Source organism: Littorina saxatilis, linkage group LG7, assembly GCF_037325665.1.
Source record: "Littorina saxatilis isolate snail1 linkage group LG7, US_GU_Lsax_2.0, whole genome shotgun sequence".
NCBI classification, from domain to species: Eukaryota; Metazoa; Mollusca; class Gastropoda; order Littorinimorpha; family Littorinidae; genus Littorina; species Littorina saxatilis.
The window spans coordinates 18,111,210-18,130,564 of record NC_090251.1 but is presented as its reverse complement, the minus strand read 5'-3'; the positions used below and the strand labels follow the sequence as shown (position 1 = coordinate 18,130,564).

At 41.2% G+C, this 19,355-nt stretch overlaps 1 protein-coding gene across 1 annotated transcript in view; it reads left to right on the top strand.

The window, feature by feature from the left end:
- The first annotated feature begins 2,231 nt into the window (after positions 1 to 2,231).
- Positions 2,232 to 19,355, top strand: part of LOC138970835 (transforming growth factor-beta receptor-associated protein 1-like) — a 24,831-nt gene continuing 7,707 nt past the window's right edge. Inside the window, exons 1-20 of the mRNA XM_070343383.1 lie at positions 2,232 to 2,416; positions 2,889 to 2,941; positions 3,484 to 3,577; positions 5,962 to 6,060; positions 6,909 to 6,995; positions 7,260 to 7,364; positions 9,942 to 10,076; positions 10,248 to 10,408; positions 11,202 to 11,334; positions 12,274 to 12,369; positions 12,716 to 12,820; positions 13,543 to 13,734; positions 14,087 to 14,280; positions 14,900 to 14,968; positions 15,199 to 15,271; positions 15,851 to 15,985; positions 16,493 to 16,593; positions 17,176 to 17,287; positions 17,655 to 17,815; positions 19,308 to 19,355. The exon at positions 19,308 to 19,355 is cut by the window's right edge and continues 25 nt beyond it. Coding sequence (XP_070199484.1) covers positions 2,342 to 2,416; positions 2,889 to 2,941; positions 3,484 to 3,577; positions 5,962 to 6,060; positions 6,909 to 6,995; positions 7,260 to 7,364; positions 9,942 to 10,076; positions 10,248 to 10,408; positions 11,202 to 11,334; positions 12,274 to 12,369; positions 12,716 to 12,820; positions 13,543 to 13,734; positions 14,087 to 14,280; positions 14,900 to 14,968; positions 15,199 to 15,271; positions 15,851 to 15,985; positions 16,493 to 16,593; positions 17,176 to 17,287; positions 17,655 to 17,815; positions 19,308 to 19,355 — 2,228 coding nt within the window. The 5' untranslated portion in view covers positions 2,232 to 2,341. The remainder of the gene's footprint in view (positions 2,417 to 2,888; positions 2,942 to 3,483; positions 3,578 to 5,961; positions 6,061 to 6,908; positions 6,996 to 7,259; positions 7,365 to 9,941; positions 10,077 to 10,247; positions 10,409 to 11,201; positions 11,335 to 12,273; positions 12,370 to 12,715; positions 12,821 to 13,542; positions 13,735 to 14,086; positions 14,281 to 14,899; positions 14,969 to 15,198; positions 15,272 to 15,850; positions 15,986 to 16,492; positions 16,594 to 17,175; positions 17,288 to 17,654; positions 17,816 to 19,307) is intronic.

The following is a 19,355-nucleotide window of genomic DNA, read 5'->3' as shown; positions in this document are numbered from 1 at the left end:
ATCATCATCATCATCATCATCAATTATCCATCATCCATCATCCATCATCCATCATCATCATCACCATCACCATCATCATCATCATCATCATCATCATCATCATCATCACCACCACCAACACCACCACCAACACCAACACCTGCGCCACCACTTTTTATTACCAACATAATGAAAATACAAAAAAAAACATAACTAATTACCAGGGTTGTCTCCACGCATGGTTCCGTAGCATTCTCCGCCACTGCCGTGATAGTTTTTGTTGAAACACCAGCGCCACAAACCCCAGTGGTTGGTGTCAGTGGTCACCCATCGGTCACCCAACAGTCCAGCGATGTACAGGCTAACGCACGACACGGCCACAAGGCAAGTGGTCAAGATCAAGCGACCGTAACAATCGTCGCCCATGTTTGGGGAATACGCCGTACCTGTGAATCTTTTTTACGGGGATGGTTAACACGAGTTTCTTCAATTCTCTTCACTGTTCCGAAACAGTTTTCCCTGCTCCCAAAAATACTGCGGGTTTGGTTGTTCCTCGGATTTGTTCATTCGGAAATCTTCGTCGCTTGAACTGATTATCCGAAATGGCGAACTTGAGTCGTCTGTTACAGACTGACTATGATACATTACACAACTGATATTGTGTTGTGTTAATCTTCGTTTTGATCTATTCTTCTCCTGTTGCTGCTTTAATTTTGCATATTACGTGTGTTCTGTGTCGCGCCATTTTCACTCCTGTCAGCGAAACATACTCCTTTTGCTGCACGTACATGCACACAATGTCACTGAACCTGAATACATGTTTGTTTTTTCTCCTGTTAATGATAACTTTTTTTTTTTAAATCGTGCCTGTCAAACTCGGTTTAAACATCGTTTATTGACGTTGCCTGCAGCGGTTTACATAACATGGTAATCGGGTTTGGGTGATTTTGTACGATTGCAATGATGCGTGTCAGCCTACATGTTGCGTGACTTGGGTCAAGCTCGATTTAGAATCAGTGATGTGTCGCAAGTCACACAACAATTGCCGGGAAAAAAGAAAAGGAAAAAACTGCTTTAAATACAGCAAAGATATATGATTGAGGACATCTTATGCTAAACATGCGTTTTGTGTGTTCTTATTTTAATGTTATGTTTTTTAAAACGCGGGTAAATCACTGAGTTCCCCTTGTTGTGCTTATGTGAATCCGACCGTCACCGACGGACTGAGAGTCGAGTTTGTCTTTCTTTAATGTAGTGTCACATCATCCTTTCAGTCTGGTATGAATGCATGGTATGCAGACTGTGACCTCTCTCCGATTGCGCGAGCACACGCGGAGCACACACGTTGATTGAAAGACTAAAAAGACTTACAGACATGCTAGTAATATAGGCTAGTTGACTGCCACCGTACAACCCCCGAACTCGGCTTAGAACTCACGTGCTCATGCTTGTTGTATGCTATTCACGGGTTTTTTTTTTCTCTCGGAATATGTGTGTGTAGTGTGTGTGTGTGTGTGTGCACGGTGTGTGCCGGTGTGTGCCGTTGTGTGTGTGTGTGTGCGTGAGTGTCAGTGCTGAAGAGTTTTAGCTATTTTATGAAAAATGTATGGCTTATCCTTGACTTCAAGCCGGGTTCGATTCCCAGTATGGGCGGATTATCTATTCTTTTGTTTTTGTGTGTGTTAAATTCTTGTTTATTATTATTACTTATTATGAACGTTTTAATGTTTTGTTTTACTCATTAATTTTTTTAATGTTATAAATAAATAAAAGAAATTTTAAATCCTAGACCTGCGGCCAGGGGGGGGGGAGGGAAGTATACCGGTACCATTTGAGAATCAGACCAAATGAGAATTGAACTATTTGAGAACATCCTTTTTTTTCAATCACTACATCGAAGGCCTGCGGCCCGGGGGGGTTCACATGGTTTGTTTGTTAGTTTGTTTCAGACCCACACCCATACACACATTTCACATTTAGAAACCATTTGTCGGCCCCCTGTCTCGGATATTTATCGACTAAGTTCCTTGTTTCTTTTAAAGTTACTAGTATTAAATCTTTTTTTTTGACAGCCGGGGAGGGGGGGATTCCGGAACCCCTGTAACTCCCCCTCCCTAATCCGCCCCTGCACACACACACACACACACGCACACACACACACTTCACTTCAGGTATGTACCAGACGATGCATATTGTTTGCTTCAGAGTGGTCTCCCTTGTTCAGTGGGAGTTGCCAGACGGCAGCACAAAAATTCAACATGGCGGCTCCCTGTGAAGTACGTCTGCTGTAGGAGGTTTGCAGCCGTGTTTTGGATTTGCACAGAGGATTGCAGCAGTCTGAGCGCTCCACTGTGGTTCAGCAATGAGCATCAAAGCATTTGAGCTTGTACCCGCCATTGAGCGGGTCAAGCTGATGTCTGACAAGGCTAAAACACAGGTCAGATTGCGATTTTCGGTTTCAAACATCACAAAAAACAGGGAAAGAGGATTGTTTTGCATGGATTATCTCTCTCTTTCTCTCCCTCTCTGTGTATCTCTATACAGTAAATGTGTGTGTGTGTGTGTGTGTGTGTGTGTGTGTGTGTGTGTGTGTGTGCTCTTTGGATCGTGATTGTGATTTTGAACAGTTGAACAACGGGAATGAACAAACTAAATTTACATGCATATTATATACCTATACGTTTGTGAACAAATGTAGAGTAACATAGCAATGATTGCCCACACAATCGGTGGCTTCGCAATATTTTCAGGCAGACTTTTAATACCCTAACTGGGTACAGGAGACTGAATTGCGTACCATTCTGTGCAAGTCACCAGTAGAGTGTAAAATGGATTTCCATACTTTTGTTTTGATTCATGTGTTGGAATAATGCTCTTCTATATTGTAATTTGTATGCATTCTGTTTCAGATTGAATGCCTAGATGTGTGTGGAAAGAATGTTTACATAGGAACAAATGATTGGTGAGTCAAATTTTGAACAGGACTATGAAAAAATGCAAATAGTTGAACAATACGAATACGAATACGAATACGAATACTTTATTATCTCATACAGAGAAATTTCAGTGTGGTGCACATTAAAAGACAAAACAAATAATAAGACAACAGATAAAAATACCATACGAAGCATACTACACTCGCGCACGCATATGTACACTAACAGGAATAGTAACATGATTCCAAATAGGTAAATTGCCGTCAGCTTTAGCTAAAAGTTTACCGCTAAAAACTATCATTATCAGAAAATCAATGATAAGAGAGAGAGAGAGAGAGAGAGAGAGAGAGAGAGAAGAGAGAGAGAGAGAGAGAGAGACAGAAAGCTAGCTGAAGTGTTGTAAATTAAATAGAGAGGCAATGTCTGTCCAATTGATCACATGCATGGATTCACACAGAATCACACACACACACTCTCTCTATCTTGATCTCTCTCTCGATCTCTCAAAAATTTATGACTGTATCAAAATTTGAGTATTTGTCTGAATTCTGGATCTGTTTTCTTTTAGCTTTGTGGTTCACTACAGTATTGAGGAAGAGACTAACAGCTCAGGCCGTGTCAGCTTCAAGACTGAAAAACAAGGTCACAAGTTTCTGACTGTGGTGGGTATGACAGAATGGTCTTTCTATTTTATCCAGTTAAAAAAAAAAAAATGTATGCAGTTTATGAAAATTATTATAAAAAAACAGTAGGGAATGTGCTGCGTACGTTTAAGGCCAAAAAGAAAAATATGTCTGTTTCCGGGAACATCGCCGGAAAAAAATAGGGTCGGTCAGTCGGTTTTTAAATTTAAATTTTTTAAAATTTATATTTTAACCTTTTTCTTACGTTTTGTTAACGTCTTTTTACGTGTTTTTTTTTTAAACGCTTCCTTAGTTTACTTACAATTATTTAGCACATGTTTTTGACCTAGATATATTGAAACTAAATAAAGTATACTTGACTTCATTTTGTTTTTTGTTTTGTGTGTGTGTGTGTGTGCGAAAAGCGAATTTTTTTTTAGGGTCGGCGCTTAAAAGTAAAGTTGGTTGGGTTACCGGAAACAGACATATTTTTCTTTTTGGCCTAAGTGTACATACAGGTACATAGTATTTAGTTTTACTTTAGCCAATTAAGTTACACAAAAGAAGATGGTTGAGTCCTGTATCAGGGCCTCACATCCATGAGAGGTAGCATAGGACAAATGTCCTGGCCAATGTAAAAGTGATAGGACATTTGTCCTGAACAAAAACAAATCAATAGGACATTTTTTTCCCGTAACAAAACGTAAATATAATTAAACTTGACTAGTTTCTTGGCACGAGGGTAAAAGAACAAAAATACTTTTCTTGGCAAAAAGGTAACAGAAAATATAAAATAAATTACATCGAGTCAGTGCAGTGTTTCTGTCTCTGAACTTCAACTACTGTGTTGGTTCCTTTCTTTTGCTGAAGAGCATTCGCTTCCTCGTGGATGTCCACTTTTCAACAACCTTCACCACCCACTGTGACTTGTGAATGTCATCCTTTGGCCCCTCCAGGTACACACGCATCAAGCTTGAGACGAAGTTACGCGTGGGGGTGAGGGAGGGGGTAGTGTCTTTCTTCGGCTCCGATGTTTGACTATCGCGATCGACATTCTCACCTGGGCGATCGGGCTCTAACTGCTCTGGGGCTGGAGGAAGCTCAGTTTCCGTGCTACTGACAGATGATGAGGGAAGGGACTTGAAGTGTAATTTCTTCTGTCCCTTTTCTGGGATCAGTTTTCGTTTAGGCGGCATGTTTGTTATTTTCGGGGAAAGCGCGAAGGGAGGCAACTCTCAACTGGCTTCGAGCATTCCGAGTTGCGAGCCTTGGAAACTCTTTGGTACTAGAGGCACAAAGTGTCTAATTTCGTCTGCTACACATCGCTTCGCAATACATGTACATCAATAAATTAGCATTCAAACTACTGTAAATTGAGAAGTACTGACGATGTCCGGATCAAATGATAGAATAATCGGACATTGACCACTTTGTGACAAAAACAATAGGACATTTGTCCTCCTGCATGAAAAATGTATAGGACATTTGAAAAAAATATCCTCATATGTCCGATGTCCGACGTGGATGTGAGGCCCTGCTGTGTTACTGTTGCCAGGACTTTAAGGGGGAATCAAAGTGACTAGCAGAAGTATAATATTAATAAGTTTAAAACTGTGAGTATGTATTTAATTGGTGACATGAAATACTTATTATATTGGGGGGTGGGGGGGGGAGGTTCTTCAGGTAGGCCTTTGTCATTAAACAACAAACACGGATCACTTTCATTTTCAATTGTTGTTGTTGTTCTTGTTGTTTTTCCCCCACCGGGCTGAAGTGTGTTTTTCTATTAATGTCTGTGCGTTTGCTCAATGCACATGAATGAATGGACGAAAAAGAGATAATGTCAATTACTAACAGTCCAGTGTCTGACAGAAGGTAGTGTGTAGCTTTTGTGCTGTCCCCATATTGAATGATTTTTGGCTCACGTAAGTGTAGCCTATGCGATCGTAACTTTGTCTGTCTGTGCGTGCGTTTGTGCGTGCGTGTGTGCGTGTGTGCGTGTGTGTGTATGTCTGTGGTAGAAACTTTAACATTTCCGAGTCTATGGATTACGTCAGTCTCGGTCAAAAGTGTTCGACGTGTGTGATAGAAACTATTTGAAGACGTCACATTATGACGTAAGAGGGTTAGACGTCACGCAAAGGAATTACTGAAAGTCTCGGTCATTGTTATTGTGAGCGGGCCGAGACTTCTTGGCAGATCCAGGGTCTCGCTTTCTTGCATAGTTTCACCTATGCTTACTGTGTGTGTGTGTGTGTGTGTGTGTGTGTGTGTGTGTGTGTGTGTGTGTGTGTGTGTGTGTGTGTGTGTGTGTGTGTGACGGAGTGATTGAGTTTGTGTTACTGTTTGTCGATTTCTTACGTGAGCCTTGAAGGCTTCGCCTCTTGTAATTGTTGAGTGTCAGACTGAATGTTGTTGTGCAGAAGAAGCCAGTGGTACAGATCAAAACCGCCTCAGCCTTGAACAGAATCATGGTGCTGTGTGACAACACGCTGACACTGCTCAACATGTTGGACCTCGAGGTATGGGACGGTGATGAAAAGTGTGCATCCCTGTCAATTTGCTTTTCACACTTTTATTATTTATCTACCTGTACATTTTGTCATTTCTGCTTATGTGGACAGTCACCACATACATGTACACATTCACACATGCACACACACACGCATGCAAACACACGCAAATGTATGCACACACACACACACACACACACACACACACACACACACACACACACACACACACACACACACACACACACACACACACACACACAAGGAGAAAGCAACCGACAAATTCCCACGAGGGAAATCTCAGGGACCTTTTTATGGCATAACCCAATGACCTTACCCAATATTTACACCTTCAAAGAACAAAGAACAAACAGTCAAACAAACAAGTGAACATTTAAATTCGAGCAGAAAAGTATACACTATTTACACATGATGACTGCCTTCCTAGACCCTTTTGTTAGAGCAGTTATGTGTGATGCTTAGGCCTAAAAAAAAAATAGGTGTGGTTACGGTAACCCGACCTACCCTATTTTTAGGGGCCGACCTTATAACTTTTTATTACATTTGTCAAACAAAAACAAAAAAAACGAGTGCAGAAAACGCAATGAAAGCGAAAGCGCTCGAGTCGCACACTTATTTCCCTGTCAAGTAGGTTTAATTTGTACACATTAGAAAAAAAAGTTTAAAAAAAAAAGTGATTGCCTACCTTCCTACCCTGTTTTATTTTGGCTATGTTACCTTAACCACACCTTTTTTTTTGGGCCTTAGAGGAACTTGTAAATGATTTGTTTTTCTACCTCTGTCCTATGTAATGTATCGTTTTTCAAGTGTATCTGCTTCACTAATCTATTTTCCAGCCAATCATGACAGGAGCTAAGGTCAAAGGGGTGAGCTGTTTCTGCATCAACGAAAATCCCATTCGAACAAACCCATTCAGTGTTGAGGTGAGCATAGATGGAGAATCACTTGGCCAAAAAATTATTGCAATAAATTTCGCACCCAAATTAAAGCATTAGTTCTTGTGTAATTTCATTAAAACTTTATATGCCTGTTAAGGCTGTTCACTTGACTATCAGGATCACTTTAATTTTCCATCATGCATTTTCAGATACGCCTTCAGATATGATAAAGTGTGAGGTGTAGTAAGCTGCTTTTGTCTGAATGTTAAGAGTAAACACACTGTTAGTGTTACCTGTGAACAATTCCAGATCTGTGTGGCGCTGAAGAAGAAGACAGTACAGCTGTACACCGTGACAGAAGACAGACTGATGCACCTGCGCGACCTTCACATACCTGACCCTGCTGTAGCTGTAGTAAGTAAAACTATACATGTTTAAAGATACTTTCCTGTGTGTGTACAGTGGAACCCCCCCTTTTGAGACCTTTAGAAGGGAGACTTAAAATTGAGGTAAATTTTTAGAGGTTATGAACAGAACATGTGAAACACTAAGGTCTTAAAATGGGGGAAGCCATTTATCTAGGTGTCTTAATTAACCCCTTCACTGCCACAGTATAACAGCATTTTGGTATTGCTGTGCGCCAGGGCAAATTTCGCTTTCTTCGGTAGGTTCACTAATCTGTTCACTGCTCAATCATTTATTGAGATATCTCTTAGATCTTTGGCATGTGGTTTGCTTACACTCTTGGCTATTATCATTGGACTTTGTTTGTGATTGTTATAGTAAAAATCGATATAATGACCATTTTTGTCAAAAATTACAGTTTCCAAACTTTCACACACACACACACTGCAGCACGTAAAACCGCAGAAAACACAGCTAAAACTGGTGTCAAACATCAGGTACTCACATTACAGCCCATAACAGTATTCTTCTGTGTGGTAATCCATAAATCACTTCTTGCAGAGCTTCCAGAACACTGTATCATTTGAAAACAGGTCTACGAGTTGATGTCCGACTTTTGGCCGCCATTTTGAATCCTATAGATCGGGAAAAAACTTCTAAAAATGTTTTTACCACGTGGTACTAACTTATCTGAACGGTCAATGGGAAAGAACTGTGTTTAAACCCCTACAAGAAGTTGGACAGTGGTTACCTCCCATTTAGTTTTCACAAATGTCCTGAAAAGTGCTGATGTAAATGCCACGATGCCACGTACCTAGTACGTGTATGGGCGTATGACAAACCAAACATGACCACGTATCTAGTACGTGCTGGGCAGTGAAGGGGTTAAAAGGGTGGTTTCACTGTAAACCCTAGTGGAAGCCACTACAGATCTGACTGAACTTTTACATGGGATGAGAACTGCCTTCTACACATACCATAAATATGTGCAGCATGGCTGCTTTTTTGTATGAGGTGTGAATTTTTTGTTGAATTAATTTTGCAACTGATATTGATGTCAATCTGGGCAATCATTTCAGCTAAGTTTGTGTGCAGCACTGGCTTGTAAAACTTCTATCCGAATGTTTTAGTTTGTGATCGGAAGGTAAAAATTGTCTTTCAGTATTAATATTGTTCTTCATAGATGAAGCATAATGCTATGTCACACGCTTTCCTTCTTTGCCACTACTAAAGCAAACGTGTGCAAGATTGTATGTTACACGCTTTGGAGCATGTGCAAGAACGGATTCAAACTCGAAATCGTCCCTCCAAAAGCCCCAAAATGCACACACGACTTTTATTTCGCCTGCTGTTGTCGTTTCTTCTCTTTACAAATTCTTCAACGCTGAGAATACTGAAAACGGCATCCCAGACGACAGTACTGTTTCCATACGCGAGTTTAGCTGCCCTTGGAAAGTGGCTCGCTCAGGAGGCCTGTTAGTCTGAAACTAGAAGGACAGAGTTCTGAACATAGATGACAAAGACCCCGAAAAGAACAAACATTTCGCGGATGCAGACACAGAAAGACGTCATGAAGAATGCGATGCTTCAAAAGATACAGACTGTGACAATGACTGTGACGTCATTCACATATACCGAGACGTCATTCATAGTTGTTCGTTCACTTCCGTCAAAAAGTAGATCTCTCCTCAATGGCTGCTCCTGTGTTTAGGTTTGTCAAGCTTGAGTACGCAAAACGTGTTTGTTCTCTCCTCTGTTGAAGCTGTGAGACATAAATGCTATTCTGACTTGGTCGTGTGACAGAGTTTTCTTCCACACTCAATTAGCTGATGTCTAACTCAGCCTGACGGCTTCGTTAGACAATCAACTTACGTTGATTGAAGAAAACGTCTGTCACACGACCAAGTTGGAATAGCAGGTATTGTAGGTCTTCAAAGCATGCTAGTTAGTAGCAGTAAGTTTGGCAAATCAGATTTGTGCTGTGGAACCCCTCCCTCCCTTGTTAAGACCTCCACAAATGTGAGAAAATCAGGAGGAAGTCTGATACTGGAGGTACATTTACACAGGTTATCAGCACAACATCTGACAAATTCCCCCCGCGGGTTAGGGGGAGTCCCATATTGGTTGGGACGAGAAAGAATTTACCCGATGCTCCCCAGCATGTCGTAAGAGGCGACTAACGGATTCTGTTTCTCCTTTTACCCTTGTTAAGTGTTTCTTGTAAAGAATATAGTCAATTTTTGTGAAGATTTTAGTCAAGCAGTATGTAAGAAATGTTAAGTCCTTTGTACTGGAAACTTGCATTCTCCCAGTAAGGTCATATATTGTACTACGTTGCAAGCCCCTGGAGCAAATTTTTGATTAGTGCTTTTGTGAACAAGAAACAATTGACAAGTGGCTCTATCCCATCTCCCCCCTTCCCCCGTCGCGATATAACCTTCGTGGTTGAAAACGACGTTAAACACCAAATAAAGAAAGAAAGATCGGACAAATCAAAGTCTTAAAATGAAGGAAGTCTTTCATTGGAGGGTCTTAAAAGGGATGTTCCATTGTGCTTCAACTTTACTCTTGTTTTCTGTCTTGCAGGGAATAGATGGCATCCATGTCTGTGCAGGACTTGCTACTTCCTACAACATGATCAACTCCGAAACCGGACAGGACCAGTTTCTCTTTCCTTTTGACGCCGAGAACAACAAACCCATCATCAAACGTATCAGCAAGGTAAAATAATTTTGATGTCCTCTTGACTACTGTTGATCTGTAATTCATTCATTGCTTGAGATATTGAAGCAGTGATGTACTTCTTTTGAATTACCCGAAACGATTTAAATAAAAAAATGTTTTTAGAGGGAGAAGTTATTTTGCTGTTGCTTTCGGGTCCTCTTTTTCTAGGAGGAGTTTCTACTCAGCGGTCCGTCTGCACTTGGGATGTTTGTGTCGTCTGCTGGCAACTCAAAGCGACCGCCCATCTCGTGGTCCGAAAACTTGCTGTCCATCGGCTATGTCCACCCCTACATTGTGGCCATGAATGATGAATTCATCACCGTTCACAGGTAGTTCATGTCTACACTTTCCTCTCTTGGTGTGGAACCCCTCTTTTAACACCTTCTTCTTCAGCGTTCCACAATTTTGTTTTGGTTACGTGTGAGCTCGTTTGCCCATTTGGGTTCCCCACACTATACTCTGAGAGCATAGTCAGCTCACTCCGCTTTTGTTGAGTAGGCATGCTGGGTATTTTTGTGTTTCCATAACCCACCGAACTCCGACATGGATTACAGGATCTTTTCCGTGGTCTTGTGCTTGCGTGTACACACGAAGGGGGTTAAGTCACCAGCAGGTCTGCACATAAGTTGACCTGGGAGATCGGAAAAATCGCCACTCTTAACCCACCAAGCGGCAGCGACCGGGATTCGAACTCACGACCTCCCGATTAGGAGGCCGACGTCTTACCACCACGCCACTGCACCCGTCTTTTAAGACCTACAAACAAAATCAGAGAAAAATGGATCTCAGCAGGTCTTAAACTGGGGTGGTAGATCAAGTTTTAAGACAAATACATATACACTGTATGTGACTTTTTCGGCGATTGTTTCTGTGAATGTTGAAAACACTGAGAGTTAACCAAAACACTGACCGTTTTTCAAATTATACTGAATTCTTCACATTTCCTATTTAATTTTTGCGTACCCGCTTGTGTGTTCCTCTGTGTTAATAATGAATTAATGGAATGCATCCCTTGATACCGATCTAACTTGACTTTGAACAAAACGGTATGATGGCTTTACATCTGCTCTTTGCCTTCTCATTACGTACATACACTTTAACGAACATATCTGAATGTTACAGTATTTTAGACATGCAGCAGAAGCAGGCCATTCCCTTCCAAGGTGGAGCCGCTCTTGACAATTTTGATGGTCGACTTTTTGTGGCGTCTGGGAGAGAGGTGTACGCCCTGGTGCCTGTGCCCTTTGAAAAACAAGTATGAAGACTAGTTCATTCAATGATACTTTTATCATAACATTTGAATTTGTTGACAGAAAAAAAGAATCGAGTTGTGTTGTTGTTGTTGTTTTTTTAAATATGCACCACCACAGTAATTTCTCATGCTCGAAATAATAAAGTTAATTTAATTTGAGATTTTTGGTATGCGAGAAACTATGGTAGAATTGGGTGCCAATCAGACAATAAATACCCTTATCATAGTTGTTATCATATTCATTATTGTGCATTTATATCAATATTTCAGGGATCTGTGATATTTGTAAAAGTTATTGTCATTGCCAGAAAGTATTATGAAAAACTCTTTTGTTGCATAGATTTTTTAGCTTCTTTGTCTTTTAGAAATGTATGATTAGAGAGAATCTTAATCAAATGAGTCAAAGCATTATTTTAAGATTTGAGAAAAAAACAGTTTGCTTGTTCACTTCAATGCTATGTTATTCTCACAGACCTGTGCCAGGAGACTTGTTCTGCATAGCTCTCGCTTACTATTGTTGCACATGTATTCATTTAGAGCGCTACCGGCACGGTTGGCCTAGTGGTAAGGCGTCCGCCCCGTGATCGGGAGGTCGTGGGTTCGAACCCCGGCCGGGTCATACCTAAGACTTTAAAATTGGCAATCTAGTGGCTGCTCCGCCTGGCGTCTGGCATTATGGGGTTAGTGCTAGGACTGGTTGGTCCGGTGTCAGAATAATGTGACTGGGTGAGACATGAAGCCTGTGCTGCGACTTCTGTCTTGTGTGTGGCGCACGTTATATGTCAAAGCAGCACCGCCCTGATATGGTCCTTCGTGGTCGACTGGGCGTAAAGCAAAAAAAAATAAATAAAAAAAAAATAAAAAAATGTAGAGCGCTCACAACCCTTTGTCTCTCAGATGGTATGAATACAGAAACTTAATGATTGTGTCTTCCTGTTTCAGATTCAAGCACTGTTAGCTGACAAGCGGGTGACAGAGGCTCTGGATCTGGCGAAGAATGCCAATCGCACTGGCATGACGAGGGACAAGTTTCTAAAGGTATCCATGGAGATATAATAATAATGTTGCTCTGTCAAGTTTTGTCAATTTTATTATCTTTATAGAGTGTGTGTGTGCATGCGTGAGTGTGTGTCACAGAGAGAGAGAGAGAGAGAGAGAGAGAGAGAGAGAGAGAGAGAGGGAGAGAGAGAGAGAGAGAGAGAGAGAGAGAGAGAGAGAGAGAGAGAGAGAGTGTACATGCATGCGTAAGTGTGTGTATCCATGTTCACATGGGCAAATTTGAGTCACATATACCAGGCAGTTCAGGGATGACATTGGCGTAGTCGTTTTCAGTCATTCACTCAACTAAACTTACCTTCTCAATGATACCCTTTGATTTTTGCAGATGTATCGACGGATTCAGCAGCAGGCAGGATTTATACAGTTTGCGCAGAAAGAATTTGAACAAGCCAGGACCCTGTTTCTGGAGAGCGAGATTGATGTCAGAGAGGTCAGAACTATAAGCTATGAAATTTGTGTGCTTTACATTTTGTACTGCTGAGTTTGTGAATTGACAAGCGCTCCTTGGCAGTGTGCATGCAGGACATCTTGTTCTTGCCCTTTGCTATCTCTGAGGTATGGCGACACACAGACACACTTACATTCATTTTAATATATATATATCATAGATTTTTCTCATGCTCAATTATTTTCACAGCTGATCATAAATCCAAAATCAGATATACTGCTAACCTTCCAAAATTCAGAATGAAACATCAAGTATGGTAAGTTATTTGGAGCCATTTCCAGAGACTGGAAACAGAAATAGAGAAGTTTTGGGCTAATTTCTTAGCCCTATAAAAACTGTTATGCAAACCAGAAGGTTTCCATGAACATACAGACAATTGGAAACCACCAGACCCCATCACCAACAGAATTCCACAATCCAGAGGTGTTGACTTAAAGACCAACAACTCGGGTGCAGAGTCTGCTGTGAAAGGAGCGGTAGCCTCCCCTGTCACAAGTGTTTGTCTTGGAAGACCTTTGGTTCGAAGTACCGTGATTGTAATACAATTTAAGTCTTTACTTAAATTTGGTTAAGACCTGGTTTTGGAGTCGATGCATGACCTTTTCTCTCTGCCTTTCTGATGCTGAGATCTAGTCATAATGATTTGTTTTGTCATAGATTAAACGTTCCAATAACTTACCATTCTTGTGTTTTTTTATTGTCAGCTGATCAGTGTGTACCCGCACCTCCTGCCGTCCAACTGCAACTTCACGCGCTCGGTCCCCGCTCTGCACGAGATCGCCGACGTCACCCAGCTGGTGAAGGGGGACAACTCTCTGCTGGCTGACTTCAAGTACTTCCTGCGCACCTACCTGGAGGAGATCCGCGGAACAAAGGCCGCTTATGGCTTCAAGCAGGTACAGATGACTGCAGTTTGCTCCTACAGTGCTGCCTCCCTTTCAAGATCTGAAGAAGATGGAGATGGGAGGGAGATTTTTCATTTTGTGTTGTTTTTCCAGAGAATTAGCATGACTCAAGCATAAGGATTTCCTAGAGTATTGTTTGGGATGGGGAAGAAGGAGGGGGTGAGGCTCTACTTTTTTGGGAAGTTTATTGACAAGACCTCTGGATGAGTTTCAGTCCCATTCCTATATTGTCTACAAATGTTTCTGTTCATAATGCATGGGATTCATGGTGTGTTGATCTCCTTGGAACACGACAGCCTACGTGCACATCTTCCAAATTATCAATATCATTCTTTGATTGCAGGAAATAGATGTTGCACTGCTGAAGGTTTACGCAGAAACCAACTCCCCGGAACTTCAGACTCTGGTTGCCGTGGATACAGGCTGTGATTTGCATGACTGTGTGGAGTGGCTGACCAAATATGGACGCTTCCATGCGCTGGCGCTTCTTTACAAGTACCATGGTGAAAACGACAAGGCTTTGGGAGTATGGACCAAGTGAGTCAGAGAGAGAGAATGAATGATCTTTTTTCTCAAGGATGGAGATTTTAGGCTGACACCTGGTCTTACAATCTTTCCCTGCTAAACTGCGACGTAAAAATGGAGACAACCAAAAAACAACAATCGCAAACAAACACGAAAAAAGTGATAATTGCCAAGAGAGAGATAGCCGATAGTGATAATGGTTTTGAAGCCAGTGCCCCATTTCCTTCAAGTAACATGCTATAGCTCTGTAGTAGAGCCATCAATGAAACCTGGATTGATAGTCTAGCAAAAGGCCTTCAGTAAGACTATGCTTCTGCTGAGCAACCAACATATCACTCTGTCAACTAATGTATCAATCAGCCACTGAATCAGTTAATCTCATAGCTCCACAGGTATAGTTACATCCTATTTATCGGTTCTACGGTCGATACTTTAGCCATACACTGTACTCCCAAAATACAATGCAGTGTGTGCTCTCAGCATCCCCTGGCTTTCCCCCCATTGTCGTCCTCTTACTTTCTACTTCAGATGAAAATATAAACAATAGATGCAGCTGTTTATTCATTCTGTATTGATGTTTTCTGTAAGACTTGTGACGATCTATGACATTTTTATCTTTTTTTTTCTGCAGGCTTGTAGATGATGGAGTTAAAGACGAAGCTTTCCCAGGTCTCATTTTCATTGTGGAAGTTTTGGCCAAGTGAGTACAGCAAAATTATTTTACTAATTTGAGTTGAATAAAGAAATGGGCTTGCAAAGCAGATTTAATGATTAAAGCGTTTTCTTGAAAACATGAAGGAATGTGCTTGAAATACTCTCACAGATTTGGTTGTGTGTGTGTGTGTGTGTGTGTGTGTGTGTGTGTGTTTCTTCTTTGAATCTGGTTGTGTGGACATATTTTGAATTTGTTGATTTGTTTTAATCTTTCAGCCTGAGTGACCATGAACTGGTGTGGAAATACATTGACTGGGTGCTGGAGAAGGATGAAGAAATGGGAGTTAAGGTCAGTTGAAAACTAGATACTTTCTTCTCTCCTCTCCTTCTGTCTGTCTGCCTTTCTCTCTCTCTCCCTCTCTTTTCTCAGTTCCGGTTTTCATTTTTCACACAAAATGTTATGGCCTCACACACACACCCACTCCCCCCCCCCCCCCCCCCACATCCACCCACCCACCCGCCTTGGGAAGAGGCTAAGCCTCACCACAGTTAAAACATGCGTGTTGGTATTGGTATTCCTCTCTCTTTGCCTAATTCATTCTTTGTTTTTTTTCTCACTGTCTTTCCCACCCTCTGTCTGTCTCCCTCTCTCCCCTTCTCTCTCAGTCTCCTTCTTGCTCTCCCTCCCTGTGTGTGTGTGTCTGTCTGTCTTCTCCTCTCTTAAACTCTTTTCTCTTGCTCTCACCATCTGCTGTGTATTTTCTTACTTCATATCTTTTATTCCAGCTGAAGTTTACATTGACCACATGCTGAAAAGCAGCTGACGTTCTCTGCTTTAAAACTCAAAGGTTTCTAATGAAATGCTCAGAGAGGATTCGTTGAAAAGTAAAAGTAAGGAGAAATGTTTTAAAATGCTTGTCTCCCTTAGGTGCTGACCGAGAGACCAGCCAATGATCCGCCTTCGGAGCGACTGCGACCCGATGCCGTCATTGACTATCTGCATCGCTTCCCTTCTGCTGTCATCACTTACCTGGAATACCTCGTCTTTCAGAGAAAACTGGAGGTATGTTTAGTGAAACACGTGAAACATTTGAGAAAAGAGACACAAATATCTTGGACTCTTTTGGCCATACAAAGCATGAACACTGTTTCTCTCTCAATCTCTGCTTGGTCATTATATTCCAAAGTAATATACTCAAAAGACAGTGTGTGTGTGTGTGTGTGTGTGTGTGTGTGTGTGTGTGTGTGTGTGTGTGTGTGTGTGTGTGTGTGTGTAGTATGTGTGTGAATGTGTATTATGTGTGTGTGTGTGTGTGTGTGTGTGTGTGTGTGTGTGTGTGTGTGTGTGTGTGTCCGTGAGTATCTGTCTGTCTGTGTTTGAATTGGAAAATACATGATTTTGATGGGGAATTGCAAGGAGGCCAGTTGCACCATTTAAGAAAGCAACAACAACAAAAACACAGCCGTAGAATGAAGAATAAAACATGTTTTGCACTAAAAATGACCGACTTAATAAGAAGAAAGTGAGCGCTTTGTGAGGAATACTGCAAAGCATGTTGTATGATTACAGAAAGAAACGTACCACACCCACCTGGCAGTGCTCTACCTGGACAACGTCCTGCGGCTGATGAAGAAAGACAATGTCAAAAAGGAAGAGCTGGACAGTGCCAGGTAAGGACTTCTCTGTGCTGGGAGAAATGGATGAATTGATGTATTCCTCGCTAGACAGACAAATTCATTTTGGAAAGGACAGATCCCTCGAAACCGGCGTATGGCTGCCTAAATGGCGGGGTAAAAACGGTCATACACGTAAAAACGCACTCGTGCAAAGAATTCAAGTGTACGTGGGAGTTTCAGCCCATAAACGCAGCAGAAAAATAAGTTAAGGACCGAAACATATACTTTGACCAAAAAAAGCAGCCATACAAGATGAACATGTGAGAAAGTAAGAGAAGCAAAAAAAGATGTATCAGTCACGAGTGTCATCCAAGTTTGATCTTTTTCTACAGCTTAGATACAATGGTAGTTTCAATGTACATGTAGTTACCTCCCTTCACATCTAAGTGGAAAAATAACATTGTTTTTCTGCTTTCAAGACTGGATGCTGATACTCTTTGTATCATGAAAGTCACTCGTTCATTTCAATGCTTGATATTCTCTCAGGTGCCAGGAGATTCTTCCCACATAATGCTCACTTACTCTTAATGTACGTGTCGTATTCATCTATAGCGCTTTCATCCCTCTGTTTCTCAGATCCAAGCTGCGTCACATGCTGCAGATGTCCAGTTTGTACCGTGTACAGCTGATTCTGGGCAAGGCCAAGGAGACGGACATGCACGCTGAGTGCGCCATTCTCTACGGCAAGGTCTGTTGCGTGTAGAAGATAATTGGAAAGATTTGTCTTTGTCTGTTATTTTTGTATCAGTACAGATGAGCGTAGATGCTGGAAATTGCAAAGGCATGCACATATAAACACATGAATGTGTACAGAGCGACAACTAGACAAGAGACAGGCTCACTGCTCTGGAAACAAGATAAGAAATTAAGGAAAAGGGAAGTAAACCAAAAATGTTCCCGAAATGTTGTCATGAAGAAGCCTCCATGGGTGAAAAATGGACATTAGATTTGTGCTGTGTTTGTCTCACTGCTGGTCATGTTGTCTTTTAGATGTAGCTACATATACAATGTAAGCTTACTACCAAGCTGTTCATAGTACCGTTTGTTTGTGACAGTTGGAGGAGCACGACAAAGCACTGAGGATCCTGGTGCACAAGCTGAAAGACTTTGGGGGGGCCGAGAACTACTGCCTGGTCAACTCTGAGGGCAAGGACCCCGCCTACCGCAAGCGTCTCTTCCACATTCTGCTCAGCGTCTACCTCGACCCGTCTTATGAGTCAGTTATTCTCTTGCTTCATCTCTTTCTTGCTTTCTTTTCTTATTTTTCTCTTTCTTTTTACATTTAGTCAAGTTTTGACTAAATGTTTTAACATAGAGGGGGAATCGAGACGAGGGTCGTGGTGTCTGTGTGTGTGTGTCTGTGTGTGTGTGTAGAGCGATTCAGACTAAACTACTGGACCGATCTTTATGAAATTTGACATGAGAGTTCCTGGTAATGATATCCCCGGACGTTTTTTTTTATTTTTTCGATAAATACCTTTGATGACGTCGTATCCGGCTTTTTGTAAAAGTTGAGGCGGCACTGTCACACCCTCATTTTTCAATCAAATTGATTGAAATTTTGTCAAATCAATTTTTGACGAAGGCCGGACTTTGGTATTGCATTTCAGCTTGGTGGCTTAAGAAATAATTAATGAATTTGGTCATTAAATTAAAAAATCGGAAACTTGTCATTAAAATTTTTTTTTTTTTAAACGATCCAAAAACAATTTCATCTTATTCTTCGTCATTTTCTGATTCCAAAAACATATACATATGTTATATTTGGATTACAAACAAGCTCTGAAAATTAAAAATATGAAAATTATGATTGAAATTAATTGTCCGAAATCGATTTAAAAACAATTTCATCTTATTCCTTGGCGGTCCCTGATTCAAAAAACATATCGATATGATATGTTTGGATTAAAAACAAACTCAGTGCGCTAAAAAGAATAGAGATACAGAAAAGCGTGTTATCCTGCACTATCCATTACCGCACTATTCTGGCTTGTCCATTTTACTGCCTTTGCCACGAGCGGTGGACTGACACAACTACGAGTATGCGGTCTTGGTGAAAAAATGCAGTGCGTTCAGTTTCATTCTGTGAGTTCGACAGCTTGACTAAATGTTGTTATTTCGCCTTACGCGACTTGTTTACATTTACATGTAGTCTTACTAAATGGTTTAACATAGACTGGGGATCGAGACGAGGGTGGTGGTGTATGTATGTATGTGTGTGTGTGAGTCTGCGTGTAGTGTTTCCCAGAAAACTAATCGACAGATCTGAATGAAATTTTACATACAAATTCTTCCAGCTGATATTTCGACACCATTTTTTCATTTTTGTAATAAATGTCTTAATGAAATGCAGTGCGTTCAGTATTATTCTGTGAGTTCGACAGATTTACAAAATGTAGTAATTTCGCTTCATGTGATTTATTTTTTGTTTTTTGTTCTTACTTCGGCAATAATCCGATTAAGCCCTGTGTGAGAGTGAATCGTAAACGGTGACTCTTCGTTCAGTATGTGACGTGACTTCCAGGGGAGAGAAGAGGCGTAGAAACTCCAAAAGTTTCCATTGGGTTTTCTTTTGATCAACCATTTGTAATATTCTTCCTGCACCCATGGAAGCCGGCGATTTCCTACCTACCAACATTGCTTTTTGTTTCCCAGCTCGTTATGAATGAAAAGCTTGGAAAATGATGACAAATTTCTTTGTTTGACAGGAGGAGAGATACGCTCATCACACCAGCTGTGACCCTTCTCAACAGTAG